A 22456-nucleotide genomic window follows, 5' to 3' on the forward strand; every position below is an offset into this window, starting at 1 on the left:
GCCTCTGCTGCACTTGGCCTGGGCTTTTGCTGTCCTGGAGGTTCAGCAGTGTCTGAGGGGAAGACTTACAAGGAAAACTGGCATTCCTTCTCTTGTCACTGAGCTGGGGGCTTTCTCAAAACACGGCTGCACTGTTTCTCTCTTCTGCCTCCTTGTTCCATCTTATGAGGTGCCTGTGGTGAGGATCAGGTCTCTATTCAGGACCTAAAAGGAGAAGCAGGAGAGGGAGATTTGTCTGTCCCCATCTTACAAGCCCCCTTTAAGCACTGGCAGGCTGCTCTACGGTCTCCCCGGAGCCTTCTCTTCTCCAGGTTGAACAACCCCAACTCTCTCAGCCTGTCTTAAATAGGGAAAGGTGTTCCAGCCCTTTGATCATCTTGGTGTCCCTCCTCTGGACCCGCTCCAACAGGTCCATGTCTCTCCCGTGCTGAGGACCCCAGAGCTGGACGCAGAACTGCAGGTGGGTCTCACCAGAGCGGAGCAGAGGGGCACAATCCCATCCCTTGACCTGCTGCCCACGCGGCTTGGGATGCAGCCCAGGATAGGGTTGGCTTTCTGGGCTGCGAGCGCACATTGCCGGCTCGTGTCCAGCTTTTCATCCACCAGTACCCCCAAGTCCTTCTCTGCCGGGCTGCTCTCAATACCTTCATCCCCCAGCCTGTATTGGTACCTGGGGTTGTCCTGACCCAGGTGCAGGACCTTGCACTTGGTATTCAGTATTCAGATGATATCTAAACAAATATGAGAATTTTTTTTTTCCTTTTAACTTTGAGAGAGATCTTTTGGATAGTCATTTACAATACCTTATAGGAAGCAGTCCCTTGATAAGTTGTTTTCTTTAGTTATGTCAAATCACTGAAGTTGTCCATGACTTAAACATGCTGAAAAAAATTTAGAAAATTAACACAGCATTCTTATGTTGAAATGAGACGTTGTAGAAATGACTTTGTGGGACTCCCAATTTTAATGTCATGATGAATCCTATATAGAGGGCTTGGTTCACAGCTTTGTACACCTGCAAGGCGTGCAAACATAACTTCAGCTCTGGGAGTCAGAGTCTGAGTTTGAGCCTTGGCATATCACCAGTGCGAAGTTCTGCAGGGCAGTTCTTATCCCGGTTGCCCCACAACTATCTCGTCCTTTCTCAGGTTGTGTTAGTATTGTTCCTCGGCATGGGACTGGAATTTCGTTAAGCAGATATATCGCTTGTAATTCCCTAGACTTCAGATTAATGCATAATAGGAATTTTAAGGAGGTTAGAGGAAAAAAAATTTTTTCCTATATACATGCAGTTAGGTATTTTCAGATTCTTACAATGAGCAGCAATGAGCATGTTGGTATAGTTTTACTCCGGTTTCAGAGCATCAGCTAGCTATTAATAAAAAGCTACCTGTTATGTGCTAGTTCCTGTATTACAAATACTTCATTTAAAAGTAAAAAGGCAACCTTGGTTTCAAATATATTTTTCTTTATTTGGCTTTAAAGTTGTCACTTCAGACAGAAAGGAGGAGTAACAGAAAAATCAGCTTTGACTTGCCCCATTTGGATTAAACCCTTTGTCCATTACATTGCTTCTCAAATCTTTATTTGGATTTTGTTCAGTCCTAAAGTTCAATAGTTAGGTTATAAATACCAAACATCACTTCTTTTTGCTTAAGTTGTTTTGTTTTTTCTGGTTGGAGGACAGGTTTGTTTGGTTTGTTTTTTGTTTTGTCACAAGGTGATGTGCTGTGCAGGGGCATACTGTGATGCCACAGCTGCAGATTAATTGAGCATCATGCTGGTAAATCACACAGCATGGAGTTCCGGCTATAGGACATAATGTTTTCAGGGAAATTAAAAAGAAAAATTATTCCTACCATTGCATCTCTATTAGTTTGGTAATGTTGTGATAATAGACCTGTATTCCTAGCTGACATCTACTTGATAACATTGCTTTGGGAGACAGAATTATAGGAAACAAGCAGGGAACAAATCTTCAGTACAAAGTAAATTGAGCACAAAATACCTTAGTGATCTGCATAGTGAATAACAAATTACCTCAAAGCAATGCAAAGTCATAATCCCATTTCATTCAATAGATCCAGGGTGTCTGGTATAGCCTTATTATCTGTGTTACATTATTGCATATATGTGCTTAGGTGATTCTTTTTCCAGGTACAGTGGCATCTTATCTGAGAAAGAAGAAACTTTTTTTTTTTTTAATTTCCTTCCTGTTAAAATTTCGGCAGGAGTATAATAACAGACATTGTTATCAACTTCAGTGGTATCTAGTGGTCGCTGTAAAGCGGTGGACAAGAGCAATGTGAGAATGAGGGAAGTGGCAGGAGGTGCAAACCCTGCAGAACCACCTTTGTAATCTGTGAGCAATGTCCCCCTTATTTGGAGAAATGCTTCTCCACTATAAGATATTTGTAGCTTCAAAGTATTGAGCCCGTGGTTGGGTTCCATAGAGGAGTTGTACCCATCTGAAGGCAGCCCAGATTTCACCACTGCTCAGAATAGAAACCTTTTAAGATGGTCAGTATCTGCAGCCTCCTTCCTCTGTTCACGAACAGGATACCTCCAGTGGCTTCTGGTTTGTCCCATGTATTTTCTAATTCTTCTTTTTTGATAGAAGGACGGCTTAGAGCATGTCTGAATGCTTCTTGGATGGCCCTTGACTTTTGCCACCTATTGAGGGAGAAGTGTGATTATAAAATCTTGGTTAGGGAAGTACACACCCTGTAAATCTCGCCTGCCACTCTCAAGAAAATATAGTGTCTGCTCTGTGCCAGAAACACAGTGTCTGTGTATTTATCATCTATTTACTGTACAGGTGTAGTCTAAGGTTAAAGCCTGGTCACATTAGACTTCAGTAATGCAGGACTATGTCCATTCTCTTTTATTTACTTCAGTGTTGTATAGAAAAACAAGGTTGTCATTCATGAAGTAAGAAGCAATTCAACCACCTTTCATAAATCTCCTTCTTGTAAATCTTTGCTGAACAAAAACACAATGCTGTGCCTGAGGTAACTACCCAGTAATGCCTTCAAGACAACTAATGCTTTTGTGAGAGGATCATTCTTTCTGCAGCATTTTATTTAAAGGCACTCTTTTAAAAATCACCAGCCCATTATTTTCATTTTTGTAACTTAAGCTGTAATCTTTTTTTCTTTTTTTTTAAAATATATAAGACTGTCTACTTTTAGAGGTAGTCTCTTCCTCTATCATAATTTCAGCAGTTTACATGCAGGTTTGGAGTTTATACGAGTACAGCAAGTATTCAAAGATGTTACGTTTTACTATAATGGGTCCAGCAACTTTCAAACTATCATTTGCAGATGTTACGTTCATGTTTAAGGTGTACATATCACATGGTCTGGCACTGGCATACAAATGTGGTTAACTTAATAGTAAAATAACTCTCTACTCCAGAATGGAAACTATTAATTAAAATAGCTGAAGCTCAGTAAGGTGTTCTAAAAAATACCAGTTAGTAGCCATTTTATTACTTAGGATTATAGTGTACTAAATAGGGAGAAGTCAAAATCTGAAGGAGAAGACATCCGTGTGTTTGATGGCTGTAGCATGATGCAGTGCAGGCTGTTAATCTGTTATTGTCTCATAATATTTATACATTTTTTAAATAATAATTGTGACTTTCCTCCATGTGTTCTGTTTTATGTTGGCCAGCTGGACAGGAAACTTTTAACAGAGGGATTTCAAGAGAAGGTGAATTTGGAGTGAAACCAGAAAATTAGTTGCAGTAGACTAGTCTGTGTGCACACGGTCCGTGTGGTTTTGCTGTGATTAGGCTTCATAATCGTTATGGTCACTACATCCCACACGCACAATGTGAAACCATGTAGTACTACAATGAGGAGGAAAGTGATGTGTATGTCTTTGTATAGTGCCATTGCTCAGAGCTGAATTTTGACTCCAGTGAGAAAACTAGCATGATGAATTTTAGCATCTCAAATTCTGGAAGGGCAGTTGTTTTTAAGGGCCTTGACAGTTGTTACTTTCTCTGTTTCAAGGCTCACATAACAAATTAATTAAACTGCATGTTCTCCCCAAATTGAGGGATGCAACTCAGAGAGACAAGAGACAATCTGAGAAAAGATCTTGGCATAACACCTTTGGCAGCCAAAGTTGGCATCCGATTATCACATTGTGTGAATGCACCACTCTTCTTGTGCAGAGCAGCATCACTCAAACATGCTAGAAGCTGAGTCTGAGAATGGAACTTGCATGTATTAGTGGAAGTTTTGACTTCAGGTTTCACTGAAGTCGCATCAAACACAGCTGCAAATAAACTTGAATCGGAACTCATTCATCTCAAGCACCATATCTATTGAACTGAAATACAAATTTCTAAGATACAAACTGTCACCGTTGCTGCTCACTGAATTACTCATCTACCTATTTCTTAATTAAAATTTGCTTTAGAGGTATAAAAATCCTTATAGATGACTACTCATAAGGTATGTATTTGCTTCCATTGCTGACCCTAATGGAACGAGGTGATTTCAGATTGATACCAGCTAATCACGTACTTGAACCCATAATTAAAATAATTACTAGTAAAGAAATGTGAAGTCTAAATTGGTGATTAAGAAAATTATTCCATATGCTAAGGGTTAGATAATGGCAGTTATACATCTTCCCCAATAGAACTGTTCAATAAAAGGAGAAAAAGGTATGTATTTCTAACAAAAAGTAAGCATGAAAAGGAAGCTAAGGCACAGACAATGTGAGAATGTGCAAACTGAAGTGGAACAATACAGACAAAAAGAGCCTTCAAAGTAACCAGATCCCAGCTGTTCTGTAAACAGAGGAATAGCTCAGAAACTGAGGAAGCAGTATTTTCTTTCACCAATTAATTCCTTCTGCATTACGGAAAAACATCAGTTTCTAAGCAAAGGAATGTTCAGCCTTATTGTAACAATTAGTGTCAGATCTAAAGAATGCTCTTAGAAAATCGAAATGAAAGGATACATCAGTGCAGTAGCAACTTCAGTTCTTCAGTCTTCAAAGATTGTCAGGTTTTGCATTGGAAGAGGATTTATTGAACATGATAATATGCAGAGCACGAGTGATGTTTCCTTGGTTTCTGTGAAGCAAGGAGTTGTTCTCCCGCAAAACAGCGGCATGTAAATACAGCGGTGGTCAGGAGATGATTTTAAGATTTTTGAAAGAATCAAATAGCGAATGGGTAATAATTCATTACTGGGGCATACAATCACTTTGAGTATGTTTATGATCTTCATTAGGCTTAGTACTCTGCAGCTGCCAGCGGTGGGAAGGAACCTGTTAACTAGTTCAGAGAGGCACTGAGTATTTCCTGTAGAAATAATAGCACAGCAGCTGAACAGCTACCCCTGGTTTTGAAGATGGGATAGGAAAGTATGAACAACATAAACCTCCTGTGATGCCATCTGGAAGAAACGGGGATGTTGCCATGACAAAAAGCTTCCTCCTTACCATGTCATGGAAACACCTGACGATAAAAGTATTACTGAATATGCGTTTGCAACAGAGTGTAGATACACAAGTAGGTGTGACAGCCAGGTATAACCAGTACCTGAGGAAATCGTGACTGACATGTCTGTGGGTGGAAAAGAGACCTTTTTTGCTAAGCACCATGCTGTTCAGTATCTATTTCTTTTATTTCCTTGCATTTGCCCTGTACTGCATGTTACGTTCCCTTAAAGAGCTATACCTGGGACAGCAGGGAGACTGGCTATTTGCCGTGCTCGGCTGTTGAAGGCGCCGAGCTGAGCATGGTGGAACTGACTGGAGGGAAGGAGGTTGTATTTCTCCTGATATACACAAAATATGAGCATCTGGAGAAAGCTGGGGCCAGCAGAAAATTAGGGGGAAGAAGGCTAGCTGAGTCTTTGAAGCATAACTAGAAATCCCTGAGAGAGGGAGAGGACATGGAACTAATAGAGTGAAAAGAGGCTTTTCCAGTTGACCATGTAGAGTTCGATGCAATCCTGGAAGCCCTGAAAAGTTGATGTGTTGAGAGCAAAGGCTGGCTGTACGGAGAAGACACTGTCCTGCGAGGACACAAGGGAAGATTTGCTTACAGGTTCTTCTTATTTCTCTCTGGCTGAGAATTTGGAGATTGCTGATCTTGCAATCAAAGCTCCAACTAAATAGGACAAAATAAAGAGTGCGGAGAAGTGAGGGGGGAGAAAATGGAAAACAAGGAATAGAAAGTTGCGGTAGTTTTGACTCTGTTTTTCCTGTTTCAACTAGGAGAAGTTGAGGCAAAGTTGCCAAGCTACATAGGACTTCTGTGGTGTTGATATTTGTGTAAGGTCCTGAGTATTTTAAATCTAAATTGGAGCCTTGTATGTTGAAATCATTTAGTGTTTTTTTGTTTGTTCTGCTCTCAGTTTGCATGTTTAAAGTATGAAATTCCTTGTGCATTTGTACTTTGAACAGAGGATATGATAGTGCCTTCATAAAATCTTAACTACCTTGGAGGTGGTTGCTAATACCAACAATTTTTCCTTTTTTTTTTTTTAATTTTTTTTTATTATTATTTCAGTAAATATTTTCAGGTTCCCCCAAGCATATATTTCTCTAAAATCTTACACTTCCAACGTGGGAAAGTGCTGCTAAAAGTAACTGCTAAGCAAATTTATTATTATTATATATGTATTATCATACATCTTGAACAGTGTTAAACTTCACTGCTTCTGCTCATTACTTTGGATTGCTGATTTGCTCCTAGCTAGATCATAATCTATTTTGTTAAACTTCTATTGCAAAAAAGCTGGTGCATGCTCTAAAACACTCACTTAACAGTTAGAGACAAAAAGTGTTTGTATCCCCCAAACTTGATGAATTCTGTTTTCTAATTGCCAGAGAATGCGCTGTTATTTTTATGGTGTATTAGATGGGAAAAGTATCTGTTCTATAAATCTTCCTATATATTTGCTACCAACAGAATGCACTGCATTTGTATCATTTATGAACTCATGGAGGGGTGGTGGACGTACCTTGCACTGAAGGGATATCTTACTGGGATTCAATTTTCAACTTTTCACATGACAGTAAGAATCAACTGCAGGTGCAAATCAGTGAAGAAAAAAAGTAAAGAATTGTAAAATCTGCATGAAAGGCCCAACGAGAAGGTTAAAACAGGAACTGAATGTCTAATATAGAATAATAAGAGGAAAATTTTACGAGGTAATACCCACAAATCAAACAGCAGCATCAGCCGAGTAGTTTTCAGCAGGAAGGCGTAGCAAGATAAGTCTCATAAATGAGTTTATCCTTTCTGAAGGTCTGACCCTGTATATGTTACCTGGGCAAAATGCCCTCTGACTTCTAGAAAGTCTGAACTTTTAAGCAGTTTTTATGTGAATTTGGTCTCCCTAAGAAACTTGGGTATGGTGCTGTAGTATCCCTGCCTACCTTAATGTGTTCTTTCTTTTGGGGTTTTGTTAGGTGTTTCTAGAGATGTCATAGATTTAAAAAGAAGATACAAAACCTGAAAGTGACTTTCTAAGATGAAGATCTCATTGTAAGCCTGTGAGCTTATTTAGTGGTACTCCTAAATTTTCAGCATTAATATAAAAGTCGCTGTATCTTTGTTAATACTGCGCAAAAGCTGTAGAAAATTATAAAGGCTGGCTTTTCTATATGCTATTTCTGCAATCAAGAGAACCATAATCAGGGCACATGTCAGGTCTTTGGAGGGTTTTCATTGTAGTTAACAGGGGCTTTTCTTTCTCTTTGGCAAAGGTTTGTAAGAACATATTAAATGTCTGCGTGGTACCTCAGATGCTCCGTTTCCTGGGGATGTGTTTTTGGTGCTGCAGTAGTGAAGGGTTGAAGACGATACGGTATTTTTAAGGTATTAATGATATTGCAAATTAAAACAAGATCTTAAATTTTTAGGTGACAAACTGAAATCTCTTCACTGAGACTATAGTTCTTGATCTGCACAGTGTGAAATATTCATTTTGGAAATTCTCAAGGAAACCCTTTCCTCAACGCAAAATTAAAATTCTCCTCTTCAAGCATGGTTCTTACATTGAAGTTTAAAATTTCATGAACGTATAGAGGTTTGTTGGCCTACTACTGAGCACGTTATTTGCTGCACTCGGTATCGGCTTGCCGCAGCAGAGCGCGGGTGCTGTGACCCTGCTGCCAGTGGGAGCCCCCCTCAGGGTCGCAGGTTGCGGTCCCTACAAGCCCCCTCGTCTGTGCGGGCTGGGCGCTTGGAAGGGGCGGCTGGATGGCAGTCGCCTGCTCCCCGTGCCTCTGCGAGGCAGAGCGGTCCCGGGAAGGAGCCGCAGGTAGGCTGACCACTGCAAAAAGAGCAGAGCAGAACTCCAGAGACTTACTTATCTGGCATCACCCCCTGAATTTCCATGTAGGTTTTAAAACTGGGGGCAGCGGTCGCTATTAAAAACAATGCTTTCATGGGTGGTCACTTAGGTAAAGCAAGATACAGGGTAAGTAAGCTTTTGAGGCCCTTTGTCTCTTTGATTTTAATCTTGATCTCCTTCTCGGTTTGGGGACTTTTGAAGACCAGAAGCAGGTCTAGTTTTGTGGATGCCTTGACCTCCAAGCTTCTTGTTAAATCAATGAGGTGTCAAAGTGTCCACAAAACTCGACCACCTTCTTCACAGTCTGGTTATGACTTCTGGTTTTACCTTTATGCAGAGGCAGAATAGGTTCCGCCGTAGACCCAGGGCAAGAACATGACTTGGCCATGATCCTGCTTCCAGCAGGCCAGACCCCAGGAAGGCTGGGCTGGTGCTGGGAGAAGGGAAAGCAGCCCATTTCTCCAGAAACAGCACTTCTCTTACAACTCCTTCCCAGCCCTCTCTTCCCTTGCTGGGGCAAACCCCTGATCCTAGTCAAAGCAGTGTTGCATCTTACCCAGGCTGAGCTGATTCTGGGCAAGGTGTAGCTGGCTTGGATTTGAGAGGAGAGTCAAATGTGGAAGTTAGAGAAAGGGGTGTCTTCCATTTAAAACCACGTAAAAAGGTTCCGTGACCATCTGCAAACGTGGCTGGTATGTGAACGCTTTCTGGTCCGCTCCGAGTGTGTGCCTTCTGGATGCCCCTGTGCTCACTGAAGATTTACTGTTGCTGGGGGAGGCAAATGGACTTGTGAATTTATTTATTTTAATGGACATAATCACTACAGCTGTTTTAATAGCTAAAGAGAAGGGAGATCTCATTAGCGGGAAAGTCTGCCATAGCCTAAAAAACCACACTTCAGTCAGTAAGTCTGGCTGCCAAAAGGATTTGTTTAAGCAAGAGTAATGTATTGGTAGTAGATGGCTTTGCTTTAGTTTTACGTGAAATTATTCATGTAAAAATGTCTGCTAAAGCTTAACCATTTTACAGTCCATGAAAGTGGCTGTAGTCGTTAGATGTAGAAGTTACTCTGAGGTGTTAGTTGTTTAGGTTTTTTTGTTTGTCTTTTAATTGACCTGGGTAACACTAGCCAAACAAGCTTATTTGTGGATGTTTAACCAAGTCATAGGTTTATCTCATTCTTATATTCTGACTATAGCACTTCTGTGTTCATTGTGATAAAATTCAAAAGGAAGTAACAGTCTGCTAGGAAGATAATTTGAGAAATGAATCAGAGTGACTCAAAAAGCATGTAAGTGTTAGGGTGACAGCTAGTTTCAGTTCATATAAATACCTATTTTGATAACAAGACAAAGGAGAAGATAGAAAAAAAAGTTTTCAAATAATTTAAAAAAAACCCCACAATTTCCATTGAACTGCCTTGTAAAGGAGGGGAAGGGAAATACAGTGGAATATTTTGCAAAGCAACCTACATTACAATGAAGCTCTTGGTTTCAGCAGTATTAGTGTTGTAGGGTTTTTTGCAATTCCCCATATAATGTGTCAAAAGCTAGCAGCATATTCTGCAGAGTGACAGTACATAAGAGTATGCTATGTCAGTATACAATTGCATTTTTGCTTTTTCACTTGAAAATATTTCCAGTGTTTTCTCTAACTTGTTTTTTTACTCTCTTCCTCACAAGGCACCAAATTTTGGTTTTGAACTGTGTGTATTTTCTGTTAAAATGTGATGTTTTCCTTGTGTCTTCCTAACACTGAATTTAGCATGATTTGTGCATGGGATGTTTCGATATGCTAATACTGTTATTGCATTTTAACTGATGCAGTTTTATGAAAAGTTCTGTATGTGTCTTACTGCTCATTTCTTAAGGAAATATTTACTAGCAATTAGACAAAAGCGATACTTGTAAAACGTTGGTATATACCTAAGTTAACATAATCATAGAATCACAGAATGGTTTGGGTTGGAAGGGACCTTAAAGATCATATCTGGTTCCAACCCCCCTGCCATGGGCAGGAACACCTTCCACCAGACCAGGTTGCTCCGAGCCCCATCCAACGTGGCCTTGAACACTGCCAGGGATGGGGCAGTAGAGAAGAGGGTGATCCCACTTATCTATGTTTGTAACAAAGTTGTAAGAAGATACTTGTTACAGTAAAATTATATATTTCAGAACCATAAGAAAAAATTAAAAATAAGGCGGAGATTTGATACAAATTGAAAGTTTTCAGGTGTTGTAACTTTGACAAGTACTAGGTCAGACAAAACTGCTGTAATTGTGTTTAAAGCTCCCTGTATTTCATTTGCTGACACTTTGAGATAAAATGTTTAAAGTCCCTTTCATGGACCTATAATATATTAATTTTTTTTTTAATGTGCATGTTAATGAAAAATGATTGGAAAATCTATTACGAAAAACCTGTCTGTTGAATGTGCGGTTTTGCCTACAATTTAGCATATGAATTTGACACAGCTAAAAATAATCCCGGACCTGGGCCCAGTCCTGTTGGTGAAAGTATTCTTGTTGTCTTGGGACAGGGGGAAATGGGAGGCACCATGAGTTCACGTGCCACTTCAAACAGTCTGAATTTCCTTCGGAGCAGAGCCAGCACTTAATTTGTATTTGTTTCCAGGCCAAAGATCATGTGGATATTGGTCCTCTGACCTTTACAGCGATAATCCACTTGCCATTAACTGGACTTTGGTTCAAAAACATTGCATGTTTAATAAGAATCAGAAAGCCGACTGGATCTCCAGTACATGGTGCTGCAACAGAAAGATAATGGGCTACAAGAGAGATTAATAAGATTTTTGAGTCGCAAAAGCATTAAGTCAGTTCAAATCTATTGGTTAAGCCGCTCAAAACCCGTAATGCATTAATCTTGAGCTGCGGTGTGTGAGCACAGCCGTTGCAGGCGTGCATTAAGACATCTACGTGATCACCTTGTGCTTAGTTCTTTTTCAGACTTGAGTTAGCAGCACCCTAAGTCTTACTTAGGGTGAAATATGCAGAAGATGAGTTAACAAAGCGTACGCAGCAACTCTCAGTAGCAGGTGCCTGGTTTTACCTGCTTTATGGATACCAGGACTACCCATTTTGGATGGCTATGGCTATCTGCTCCTTCTGCCATAGAGCCATCCGTCTCAATTTGGACTCCAGCCTGGTTTGACCCTCCTTCTACTGGTGGATCTGACTGACTTCCACCCCTGTAAGGACTGCAAAAGCCTCACTCGGTGGTGGTTGTGAATCTTAGCTTGACTATTGCCATGTTTTTTCTGCACTTTTTTCATTTCAGGTTAGTGCAGTTAAAACCCCAAGCGAAAAGCACTGCTACGGTCTGTTTAACTGGTGTAAAGGTCTTCTAGTCCAGAAGTGGCATGTCATTTAGAAATTCATTTGACAGTTATTTACTTCAATGGTTTTGAAAATGACAATGTTGTTTGTTTGTTTTTTTCTCATTCTTTTTGAACCCCTGTTTTATATGTGTGTGTTTTGTTTTGTTTTTTATTTTTTCCTCTGCCTAGACCTGGTTAACCATTTCTGTGAACAGGTCCTCAATTTTTTACTTTGTCCCTACTTTCCTGTCGTAGCCCCATCTTCCCCTGGTGTCGACTCCGTACCCTTACAGCGCACAGGCAGTCAACACGGCACACAGAACGCAACAGCGACCTTCCAGAGGGCCAGCTATGCGGCCGGCCCAGCCTCCAATTACGCAGACCCCTACCGACAGCTGCAGTATTGTCCTTCTGTTGAATCACCATACAGCAAATCTGGGCCAGCCATCCCACCTGAAGGGACCTTGGCTAGGTCACCTTCCATTGATAGCATTCAGAAAGATCCCAGGTGGGTGAAACCTTCATTGTCTACTATTTCTTGCTTGTGCAGAGGTTTGTAATTGTGGTTTGCTTTGTATGTTTCTGCTGTTGAATATTTAAAAAGAAAAAAAAAAAAACATCAAAACAAAAAAAACAAAACCCCATGATTGTACATGAAAGATTTTGTATGCCTAACAGCTTTGTCCTAATGCTTTACCTTGGAAGGCTCTCATGAGCTCTTCTGTGAAACAAAACGATAGGCGTGGTCTTGAATGTGTGCGTTTAGCCTGCTTTCGGTAGTGCCACCCTTCAAAAGCTCATGAAAAGTAATTCTCTCTGAAAATGGGAGGAGTGGTATGACTGTTTTGGCTCTGTAACCGTTGTGGATTGAATTTTCAAGTTGTTCCTTGAGCAGAAGTTGCTACAGTTCTTGGTTTGTCTGCAGTTAATATTCATAAAAGCTGTAGAAAAGGATATCTTGGTATTGGGCAATGAGACTGAGCAATGTGGAAGCAACACGTAACCAGACTTGTGCTTTATTGTGTATTGTGCAGGCTTGCAATGCCAGTATGTGGTAATAAGAATGTGTGTATTACAGCTTTGCAGAAATGGTTGTTACTGTGCATGCTTTTTAAATATATAGCACAACTTTTAATGTTGCTGCAAGGCATGACCATCCTCAGGTACCTAGGGAAGGTGCAAGGAGGAAACTATAGCCATAGATACCCTGAGCAGGCAGACGGATTAGAGAGAGAGAGAGGGTTTTCTGGCAAATTATTTGGCTTCCATGATAACAGCAATGGAAATGCTAACTGTAATCCTCAATGCACTTGGTGATTTTGTTCAGTTTTCTGATGGAAAAGAAAGCAAGTCCTTTTGTAATTTAAGTTTAAACTTGTTGAAAGTGTTAATTTATACAAGGTTTTTCTGTGGCAGATGGTATGACTTATTTATTTTTGCTATGTGTAATTTAATGATAAAATTTGCCTCCAGCAAAAATGCTAGAGGTGTTTAAGCAACAATTTGGAAAGACTTCTTTCCCTGCATTAAAACCCAAATATTCACAATGTGATCTCTCTACCGGTTCAGCATTATAGCAGTTCTCTCTGTCTCTCAAACTGGGAATACCACTGCAGCTAAATTTTATGTTACATCAGAAATATCACTGCTTGCAGCTACTTCTGCCATTGCACTTTTACTTGTTGAGAAAACTTCTGTCTTCAACCTTTTTTGTTTTCCTTAGCTTTTCCTCCAGAAATTTGAAAAAATATAAATTTAATTCCTCCCTTTCTTCCCCCTGTCCCAGAGCAAACATTGGTAACCAGAGGGAAACAGTCTCTTTCGGAAACCTTGGTATTTTGATATGTTTGTGTTCCAGAATATAAAAGCCTGTGGAGGAAAGAGTTTTGCTTTATAATGGTCTTGTGTTCAAACTTAAAGAAAATTATATTAGAAGTGCACTAAACCAGAGGAGAAATTACTGTAATCTATATGTAATGTTCTTGGGAGAAAAGCATGATGATGTTGAAGGCACTGCTCCCTGTAGACAGGAAAGACATATTTACAGTACCTTGACAGGTCCTAGACATAATATCTTTTTAAGAAAAGGTTATCTGCTATCACTTCACAACTGTTAGTCAGTTAATGTTTAGGATATATGCTTGTAAAAGAAGATTTTTCTCTTGCAAATTTTTCATTTGCTTGCTTTTTGGTTTGTTCTTGTCTTGTGATACCATTTGTGCATTTATGAGTATTGATTTTGGTAGGTAACATAGGAGCAAGCAGGCATCCAGGTATAAATTGAACTTCATAAACTCTTTAGAGGGGATCATTAAATATTATTGCTAATTACTGTTAGATGGATTGGAGTTTTGCACAAAATAACTTCTGTAAAAGAGGTTTGCATTACTCTTCATCTTGTTCATTTGATCCACGGACTGTGCGTGGTGTCTTTTGCTTAGTATTGCTGCCTTGACTTGTTGGTTTGAATAATTCTTATAAAGAAATGTCAGAAGCACACCTGCTTATGTTATGCTGTAGTCCCCAGAAGCTATAGTCCACCTAGGCAGGCTGGCTTGTGAAATTATCTGTGGCCTCCAGCAGTTGCTGATCACTCAGCTGTTGGAAAGACATTGAAAAATTGGAAGGAGTTTGGAGAAAAGCAACAAAAGCAATTAGGAGACTTTTAACGTGGTGATTTCTATGGATAGATTGCAAAAATGTGGATAAATGACAAGTGTGGGAAGGAGAGGACAGAAGACTTTCCAGATGCTTGAAAAAATATTACGGAAGGACAGAAGTTATTTAGGATAGCACATGGGAGGTATAATTAGAAGTACTGGCTTTGATTAGGAGAAGGGAAACATGGCCCAAATACAAAAATTCCAATGGCTGTGTTACATTGCATTGTATTCCTCAAAGGGTTATCATTTATACCTTACACAGCAAGAAAAAAAAAAAAAAATTACATTGGTCAGCAGATGGACTTTGTCAACTGTTAAGTTTTGAGTTTCCTTGCAGACGTATTGCTTCTTTGGTTGGCTGCTTGGTTGGGGGTTTTTTGTGACTGACGTGAATCATGGAAGGGGATGGCAGGCATCGTTTTCAGACACTGAGCCTACTTGTCCAACCAGAGGTCCAAACAAAGGCTCACTGGCAGAGGAAAACCTGCAAGACAAACATATACTAATTGCAGGCTTTTGATTAGCGTTTGCTATACGTCAGTCAGCTCAAGATGAGAAATAGATACCCAGAAGAGAAGTACTCATCCTAATAAGCAATTAGAGTTCCTAAAACTGAACATTATTTTCTGGAATCTTTGGTTCGGGCAGAATTTCCATCTGAAGTCCCAGATGTAGTTGACAATTTTTTCCATTGTTTTTACCATGTAGTTTGGATTACTAATACTCCAGTTTTACATACGTGTTCTGAGCCGACATTTGGCAAATGAAATTTTAGCTCAACATCTGTTCTGCATCATCCGGCTGTCATAAAATGCAGTTTAATGTTCATTAACTTAAAGTTTAGGACAAAAGCTATTTTTAAAAAGTATCAAGATATTTATTATCAAGTCTGTGGTAGGGGATAATTTTTAATTTATGCAGGTAGACTGTCTGCTGATACGAGCTCATATAACAGGTAGCAAAAACTATATACATCTATGCTGGCAGAGAGTCTGAGGCTTTATTATTTCAAAAGGAAATAAGTCCCTTATCACCAGTCAGAAATGAAACTTAAGTTTTACATATGGAAAATGGAAAAGTTGAATATCAAAGATAATTTACAGATTGATTCTTCAGAGCATTCTTTTACATTTACTTCATGTCAAAGAAGGAAGAGAAATATGCAGTAGGGCTGTGATATAAACTGTTTCATGCCATAATCTCTTACATGAAAAAGTGGCATAGGGAGGAAAAGACTACAATATTTATTTTCGAATTATTGTCTTGCTTTTGGTTGCTAATGAATGAGAGAAGTCATGAGTATTTTAAAGTATTGGAAATATATGTGATATTTTCCAGCCTACTTTCACTTTAGAAAGATTAATCTTTCTCTTGGCACCAACAAATTATCTAAGGATTGTCTATTCCTAGACTTCAGGGGAACTGGTGAGCCCTAAATATGGAAATGTTGGAATCCATTTGTCAGTCTGTGTGCCTTCCAATTTTTACTCTAAATGTGTGTAAATTACTTATTTTTTGAGTTTTTAACCTATTAAGAAACTATGTACATGTACCACTGCTGATAAATCACACTTGCTGCGTAACAGATGAAAAATACATAATTTTCACGTCCTTCAGTTCAGTACATGCCAATGAAGTTTTGTGGTAACAGTGGTTTTGCTTCTTTATGGACTCACTGTGTCTGGTTTGATGGGTTGAGTCAACACATTTCCTTCATTGTTTTGTGACTTTCTCTTCTTACCTGCTTTTATTTACACACTGGTATGCACACATCTTCTGCAAAGAAGCTGGCAAGAAGCCAAGTTAACAGCAAGAGTTATGTGGAATACACTCCATTTAGGCTACAAAAATGAATTTCAGAGTTCAAATGTCCATTTTCATATTGCATTGAATTATATTGATCCACACTTACAATTTTCCTTTATGGCATCCCCTTTCCCAAGTTATGTGTTTCAGAACCCTTAAAACTACTTATTCAGAAGAAATAGGGTGATTTGGTGAATGAAACTGTAAAGGGTTCATTCTTCATTATAGAGCAGACTGAAATAATGATTGGGCTCTTGTTCTAAAAAAACAAACAAAACAAAACACACCCCCCAAGAACCCACTAGCAGTAGAATCACGTTGCAACTTTACAAGAAAAAATAATAATTTAAAACCAGCTATCTCGTAGTGGTTCTCACCTTTAGGACTGTCTGGGTATTGGTCAGCATAGAGACAGAGTTTTCCAGGTATTGCATGATTTAACTGTAATACCCTGAGATGTTTCTGCTCTGTTCTGCGCTTTCACAGTCAACTTTCCATTTCATTACCTCTGCTGGCCTTAATTTCCTCCTAAGCAGAAGATGATGTGCTGTCTATCTTCTAAGCTTTTAAATTGGCTTTCTTTCCACTTATGAAAGGAAATAAATTAGATCAGAACATTTTGTATGAATGACAAGTTTCAAAACTCATCTTCCCCCCCCCCCCCGCACCCAATATGCTCCATTTGCAAAATACAAGCTAGAGATCTTTCTTTTTCTGTGGGAAAAGAGATAGAAGTAAAATAAATTGTAGATAAATTTCTGTGCTCTGGTAAAACTGCTTATGAGATTAGCACACAGAGTTTGGAACATGGCCTGTTAAAAGATAAATGTTTCTGCAGGAGTCTTCACCATATATTTAATCTCACTTTGTTCCAAGGATTGTCTCAGTGTTAACAGAGTTAGTCTACTGTAAATCTGGATAGCAACCAGGCACTCGAACAGCGTAACGAGGTAAGCAAATAGTAGTGTCAACCGGCATGTGTGGGAGGTTGGACATCTTGGTGGGAACGTGTCTGGAAACTTCTTTGGGAAGGGTCGTCACCTTCAGAAAGAAACTTCTGGCGGGGTAGAAGGCCTTGCTGGGACTACAGTGCAGCTGGTGGCGATGCTGTGCAGCACTGCTGTGGTCAGTCCTGAGACGTGGGCTTGGGTTTTCGGAATCCGGAGGGCCCTTGGTGGTATTGGTGGGTCTCTGGCATAACTCTCTAACCCAGGAGGTAGAAGACTGAAGTTCATATTCCTGGTCTGGATGAGATAGAACAGGGCTTGCAGATGTACCTCCCTGCTTTTGCATCACACGATGTGTGATAGGCAGCTCTCTTTTTCACTCAAGAGTTTTCAAAGTTCCCTCTTACCCTTATCTGAAATGAAGGGTAAGTAAAGGGGGAGGTGGGGAAAGGTGGTGGGGAGGCCATGGGAAACATACTTCTAGTGTATCAGAGCATGTAAATGTTCGGCAATATAGGCTTACCTCCAGAAGTAAGTGATTCAACTTCCTAGGTCCTATTAACACCCTGCTAAGAATTTTTTTGCATAAATTTACATGGGCCAGGCCCCTTGTATTGGTAGAACCAAGTGGAAGGTGTTTGAGAGTGCTCATTTTGTAGCTCTATGTTTAAGTATACCTTTTATTCAGCAAGGAAATACCTGGCTTATATTCCCTACATAAAAATTGTTCAGTCTCTCAGGCTTTAATGTATACTCCTCTAAGTATGAAAGACTGACCCTAAAAGAAAAGAAAATTGAAGCGTCTAAACAGTGCAAACATACACACAATTCAAGAATAGCAAGTCTGGAGCAAATTGCAATTCCTCATACAGATTCTTTCTACATAGAAAGCCTGAATTTTTACTTAGCGCACAAAACAGTTTTGAGAAAATGTAGCAGGTATGATAAAATAAAGAGCAATCTGTTTCCCCTTTCTGATGTAGGTAACTAAGGATGAAGCCTGATTCCTTATAATAGGTGAGGTGGGAATCTATAGGCTATCCTACAATCTGCTAATTGGGATTTGGGACTTCAGGAGACTTACTGAGCTGGAAACCTTGGCTGGAAAAGACTTTCCCAGAGAATGTTTAGTTCTGGCTTGAGCATTTTTGGCAAAATAAACAAGGAGCTAGCTGGTCCGCACAAGTGTCAACTTGTGGTAAAGTAGAAGAGTGGTACCCAGAACTTGGAAAACTCATTTTTGTGTGTATTTGAGCACATTGCTGTATATGCCAACAGTTTCTCTTTCCACTCTTTACACTGAGGTGGTTTATAAAAGGCTGGGGAGGCACTGGACATAGGTGGAGTTATTTCATGGTGCAGCAAATACAATTCAGTATGCACACAACCATCCACCTGTATTTGCTATTTTTTTTCTCTCTAGAATTTGCCCCATGTTGTTTATCAACCTCCTTTCTCTGAGAGTAGTGCTTGGAAAAAAGAAACACACACCCACAACAAAACAAAAAAAAACAAAAAGAAAAGCGTACTGTACAGGAATAAAGTGTCTGTGCTTTTAGCTCATGAAGCACTAGTACCCACTTTCTCTGCTCTACGGCATTTTATTGACAGTGCAGGAGGCCACTCCATTTTGTTGCCATCCTATCTTTAAAGAAATCTGATCCTATCATTAACAAACCTGCCCTACTGTAATCACAGAACATCACAATTTCCATATATCGCAGTAACACGGGCGGTACTGGTCTATGTAGTTTGATTAATGAGTCAGTCTAGAAGTGCTTACAGTTCCTAAACCATCAGCAGAGTAGAACAGGTTATATGTAGCCATTTTATTTGGTAGGTTATTTATGTGGTATACAGGGTATAATTTTGAGAAGATGATGCCTCGTCTCTTGTTTCGATCTGGAAGTTTAGGTCTTGCAATCCTCTCCCTCCACCAGAAGGTAATTCCTTTCCTTTGCTGGAGGGAGAGAAGTGAAAGGCCACTGAGGTACTTGTCAGTGATACAGGGCGTTCAGGAGGACAGTGGCAGGAGTTCCACATAGTGTTGATAAGTGCACCTCTAATAACTGGGGGGTAGATGAGACCGATGTCCAAAAAGGAGGAAATTTTATTATTTATCCTCCACCCCTCCAACAATGCTGGTCTGTCACTTGAAGAACAGCAACAAAGCCCTTTCCACTGTTTCTTTCTTAATCTATTGCATATTTTAATGGCTTCGTTCATCCAGGAGGAAGCAGGTGGACAGTGTACCTCATCCTCATACTGTCCATAGCTCGCTTCTGCTTCTTGAATGGCATAATGGAGCTTGTAATGGTGAATATACATCTCAAGGCAGTTTCTGCCTTTGTTTGCCACACATTTTGCTCACTATCCTGTGGCTCATTTGCAAACTTTGACAGATGCAAAATCTGCGTGGTGCCTTTCTGTGATGACAGACTGTAAGAGCCAGAAAATGTTGTAAGTATATTTTCCAACCAGACATTAAAAACATGGGGAAGAACCATACTTTCAGGCTTTAGTGGGCTCATGTAAGCTGTTACAATCTCCTGGCAAGATAAACCGCGTAAGAAGCTTCTCAGTAGTAGCTCTTGGACATCTCATCAGCCAAATGGGTAATAATGATCTTACTGTTTACAGGGATGTTGAGAGTAAGTTAAATTTGTAAGGTGCTTTGAAATTCAAAGGATAATCTTGCTCTTACTTCCATGGGAAACATGATAGGAGGGAGGGGAGGGAAATGTGTTAGGTGCAGAAGATGAATGGGGAAAATTTTGAAGAATCTTGCTAAAACCAGGACACACAGTCTCAAATGTTGTCATTTAAAACAGCAATGGAAAAATCATACTCAACACTGAGACATAAATTGCTATGCAGAGGTGGTTAGTCTCTGAAGCTGGACCTCTGTGTGGTGTTGCACAACTATTTTATAAGCAGAAAACAAAAGCCAGCTAATTTTGTAGCTGTTGTACAAAATGCATCATTGAGAGTGCAGGAGATTTCTGTAAGAGAGTAACACCAAGAGTTTGCCAAAGTAATGTTTCCAGTGTAGAGTTGAGCTAAAAATGAAGGGAAAGAATGATCATCAACTTTTGTGAGTTTCTAACAGAACTTTATAGCTTTTATATATTAAGAGCCTGACATATATTTATATGACATATATACTTAGATATATTTATTATATCCACCGCCTTCTCTTCAATCTTTCTTCCTCACCCCACTCCACTGCCCCACTCCCGGAGCTCGATGAACAAGTGAGGTTCAGAGGTGCATCGCAGTTCTTAGCATTAAGCAAGTGGTTTCCTAGGAAGCAAAAGCCACCACTGATCCCATAGAAATCCTACAGCCATTGTTGCCAAGGAAACTCCTAGTCTCTAGACTTACTGTGAAATATTTGTTCTTTTTACTTGTTGGTTTGGTTTTCTTTTGGTTAGTTGGTTATTTCTTTAAGCCACTTGCAGCAACAGTGGGATCACTTGTTGTTCAGCTTTCCACCCACCTCTAATAATTTGGGGGTCACGTTTATCCTTACCATGCAATGAAGTGGAGGGATCTGGATAGCTGAAGACCTGGAAAGAAATGGGAAGGTTTTCTTAGCCCGAAGGAGGACAGAGTGAGGTCTCTAGGTTTCCTGAATATACCAAAGATAAAAACATGGAGGAGGAAGGCGTGTGTGGGGAAAGGAGGAGCTGTGCAAACTCTGTCCCGAGGTAAAACAAGTAATTTACTTCAGGAAATGAGCAAAAGGTACACAAGTTTAAAGAATAAAGTATTTTGATTTAGGTTTTTACTCTTTAAAAATCACTCAAAGTTAGCTTTTTTGTTCCATACTGGGACATGATGTATTTGGTTCATATACTACATTTCAAAGAGGAGGGCTGATTTTTGGGTTTGTGCTGTTTGATGAAAAAACTTAGTTTGAAAGTTTGGCCCCGATAGCTGATGAGGCTAAAGAAAAGCACTTGTGTGTGTGCGTTGGTGGAGGTGGGAGGAATGAATACTGACAACAGAGGTGTAACGCAGTTTCTTAGTACATGCAACTCTCTTACCTTGCTGTTAGTTGGGATCGTGTTGTGTTTCTGTGTTAGCCTCTCTCAGAAGCTGTGCTGATCAGTCAGCCTCCCTTGTTCCAGCTCTTCTTACTGGTATGAAAAGTGCTCCCTCTTCTTGACTCCCTATGAGCCCGGGAAAGATTCAGAAACTGAATTTCCTATAGCTGCTTTTTATGTAATTTCATTGTCCTTGAAATGTCCAGGCTCAACAACTTTTTTCAAACCACTGCAAACTACCGCAGCATTTGCAGTTCCACAGTCCTGGCTATCTCCTTGCAGAAACACCAATATGATTTCTACCCAGGACTTCTCTATGCCTCCAAAAATCAGCAAGGTCATTCCCCCAACAGTTCTGCAGTATGGAGTTCTCCTGTTCTTGGTTTATAGATGGTTGAAGCACAGAATATCGCGTGACCTTCACATATCAAACAATTTCTGGCAAAGATCTGTCCTCAAGTCACCTGGGTCAGATGTGTAAGACGTTGGGTGTAATGTCCACGACCTGGGATTTTTCCCCACTATCAAGGCGCTGAGGCGGGTAGAAAACGGCCACGCTACTTTTCCTCGTCCACAGGGTGACGTGGGGACGGATCGTGACTGCGGTGCTCCTCGCGGGGGACCTGCCCGTGGAACTGACTGCGTGGGGAAACGGTGCTGAGCGGAGACTGCCGATCCCGTGCCCTGTGTGTTGGCACGGGCAGAGCGGTGCCGGCTGCGGAGCCGGGGATCGGCGGTGGGGACGGTCTGCCTCGCCAGCAGCGGAGAGAGGCTGGATGGCAATGGTTTTGGTTGTTGTTTTTTTTTTCCCTGCAAGAAACTGGCTTTTGTAAGGGGTTACCTTTTTTATGCCTTTGGAGTTTTCTGTATAGTTCTGTGATTCCTTCCAGTAGCTTTTAACAGGGAAGTCTTGACATTTTTCTGCATCGGAGTAGTTGCCAAATGTCTTGTAAAGCTCTGGCTGCACGCAAATTGGATCTGCACAGAGGAGCCGTTAGATGTTTTTATGTTAGAGAGCTTTTTCATGAAAAAGTGGGAGAAGGGGGGGGTGATGTCTCCTTTGGCTTTACCATCCCACCTGAGAACGGAGTTTGCCATGGGTAGCCAAATTGCAGAACCTCTGTTTAGGCAAAGCTTTTCCTCCCATGTATATAGAAATTCTTTTAAATATGTAAAATCTTCTCTGCAGGATGAAATCTTCTTTGCATAGTCGTCTCTAGTGGATGTTTTTTTCATTTGTCAGCAGCTACATTTTTTTTTTTAATGAAATTTTATCCTGAACTGTGTAAAGGTTTTATCCACAGCAGCTAAGGGATAACAG

The 22456-nt window shown here is 40.2% G+C and overlaps 1 protein-coding gene across 1 annotated transcript in view; it reads left to right on the forward strand.

Annotated features, from left to right (window-relative positions):
• Positions 1 to 22456, forward strand: part of CTNND2 (catenin delta 2) — a 654700-nt gene that overhangs the window by 407493 nt on the left and 224751 nt on the right. Inside the window, exon 9 of the mRNA XM_075052197.1 lies at positions 11926 to 12178. Within this exon, the coding sequence (XP_074908298.1) occupies positions 11926 to 12178 (253 nt within the window). The remainder of the gene's footprint in view (positions 1 to 11925; positions 12179 to 22456) is intronic.

The sequence above is a fragment of the Buteo buteo genome, chromosome 20 (genome assembly GCF_964188355.1).
Source record: "Buteo buteo chromosome 20, bButBut1.hap1.1, whole genome shotgun sequence".
Lineage (NCBI taxonomy): Eukaryota > Metazoa > Chordata > Aves > Accipitriformes > Accipitridae > Buteo > Buteo buteo.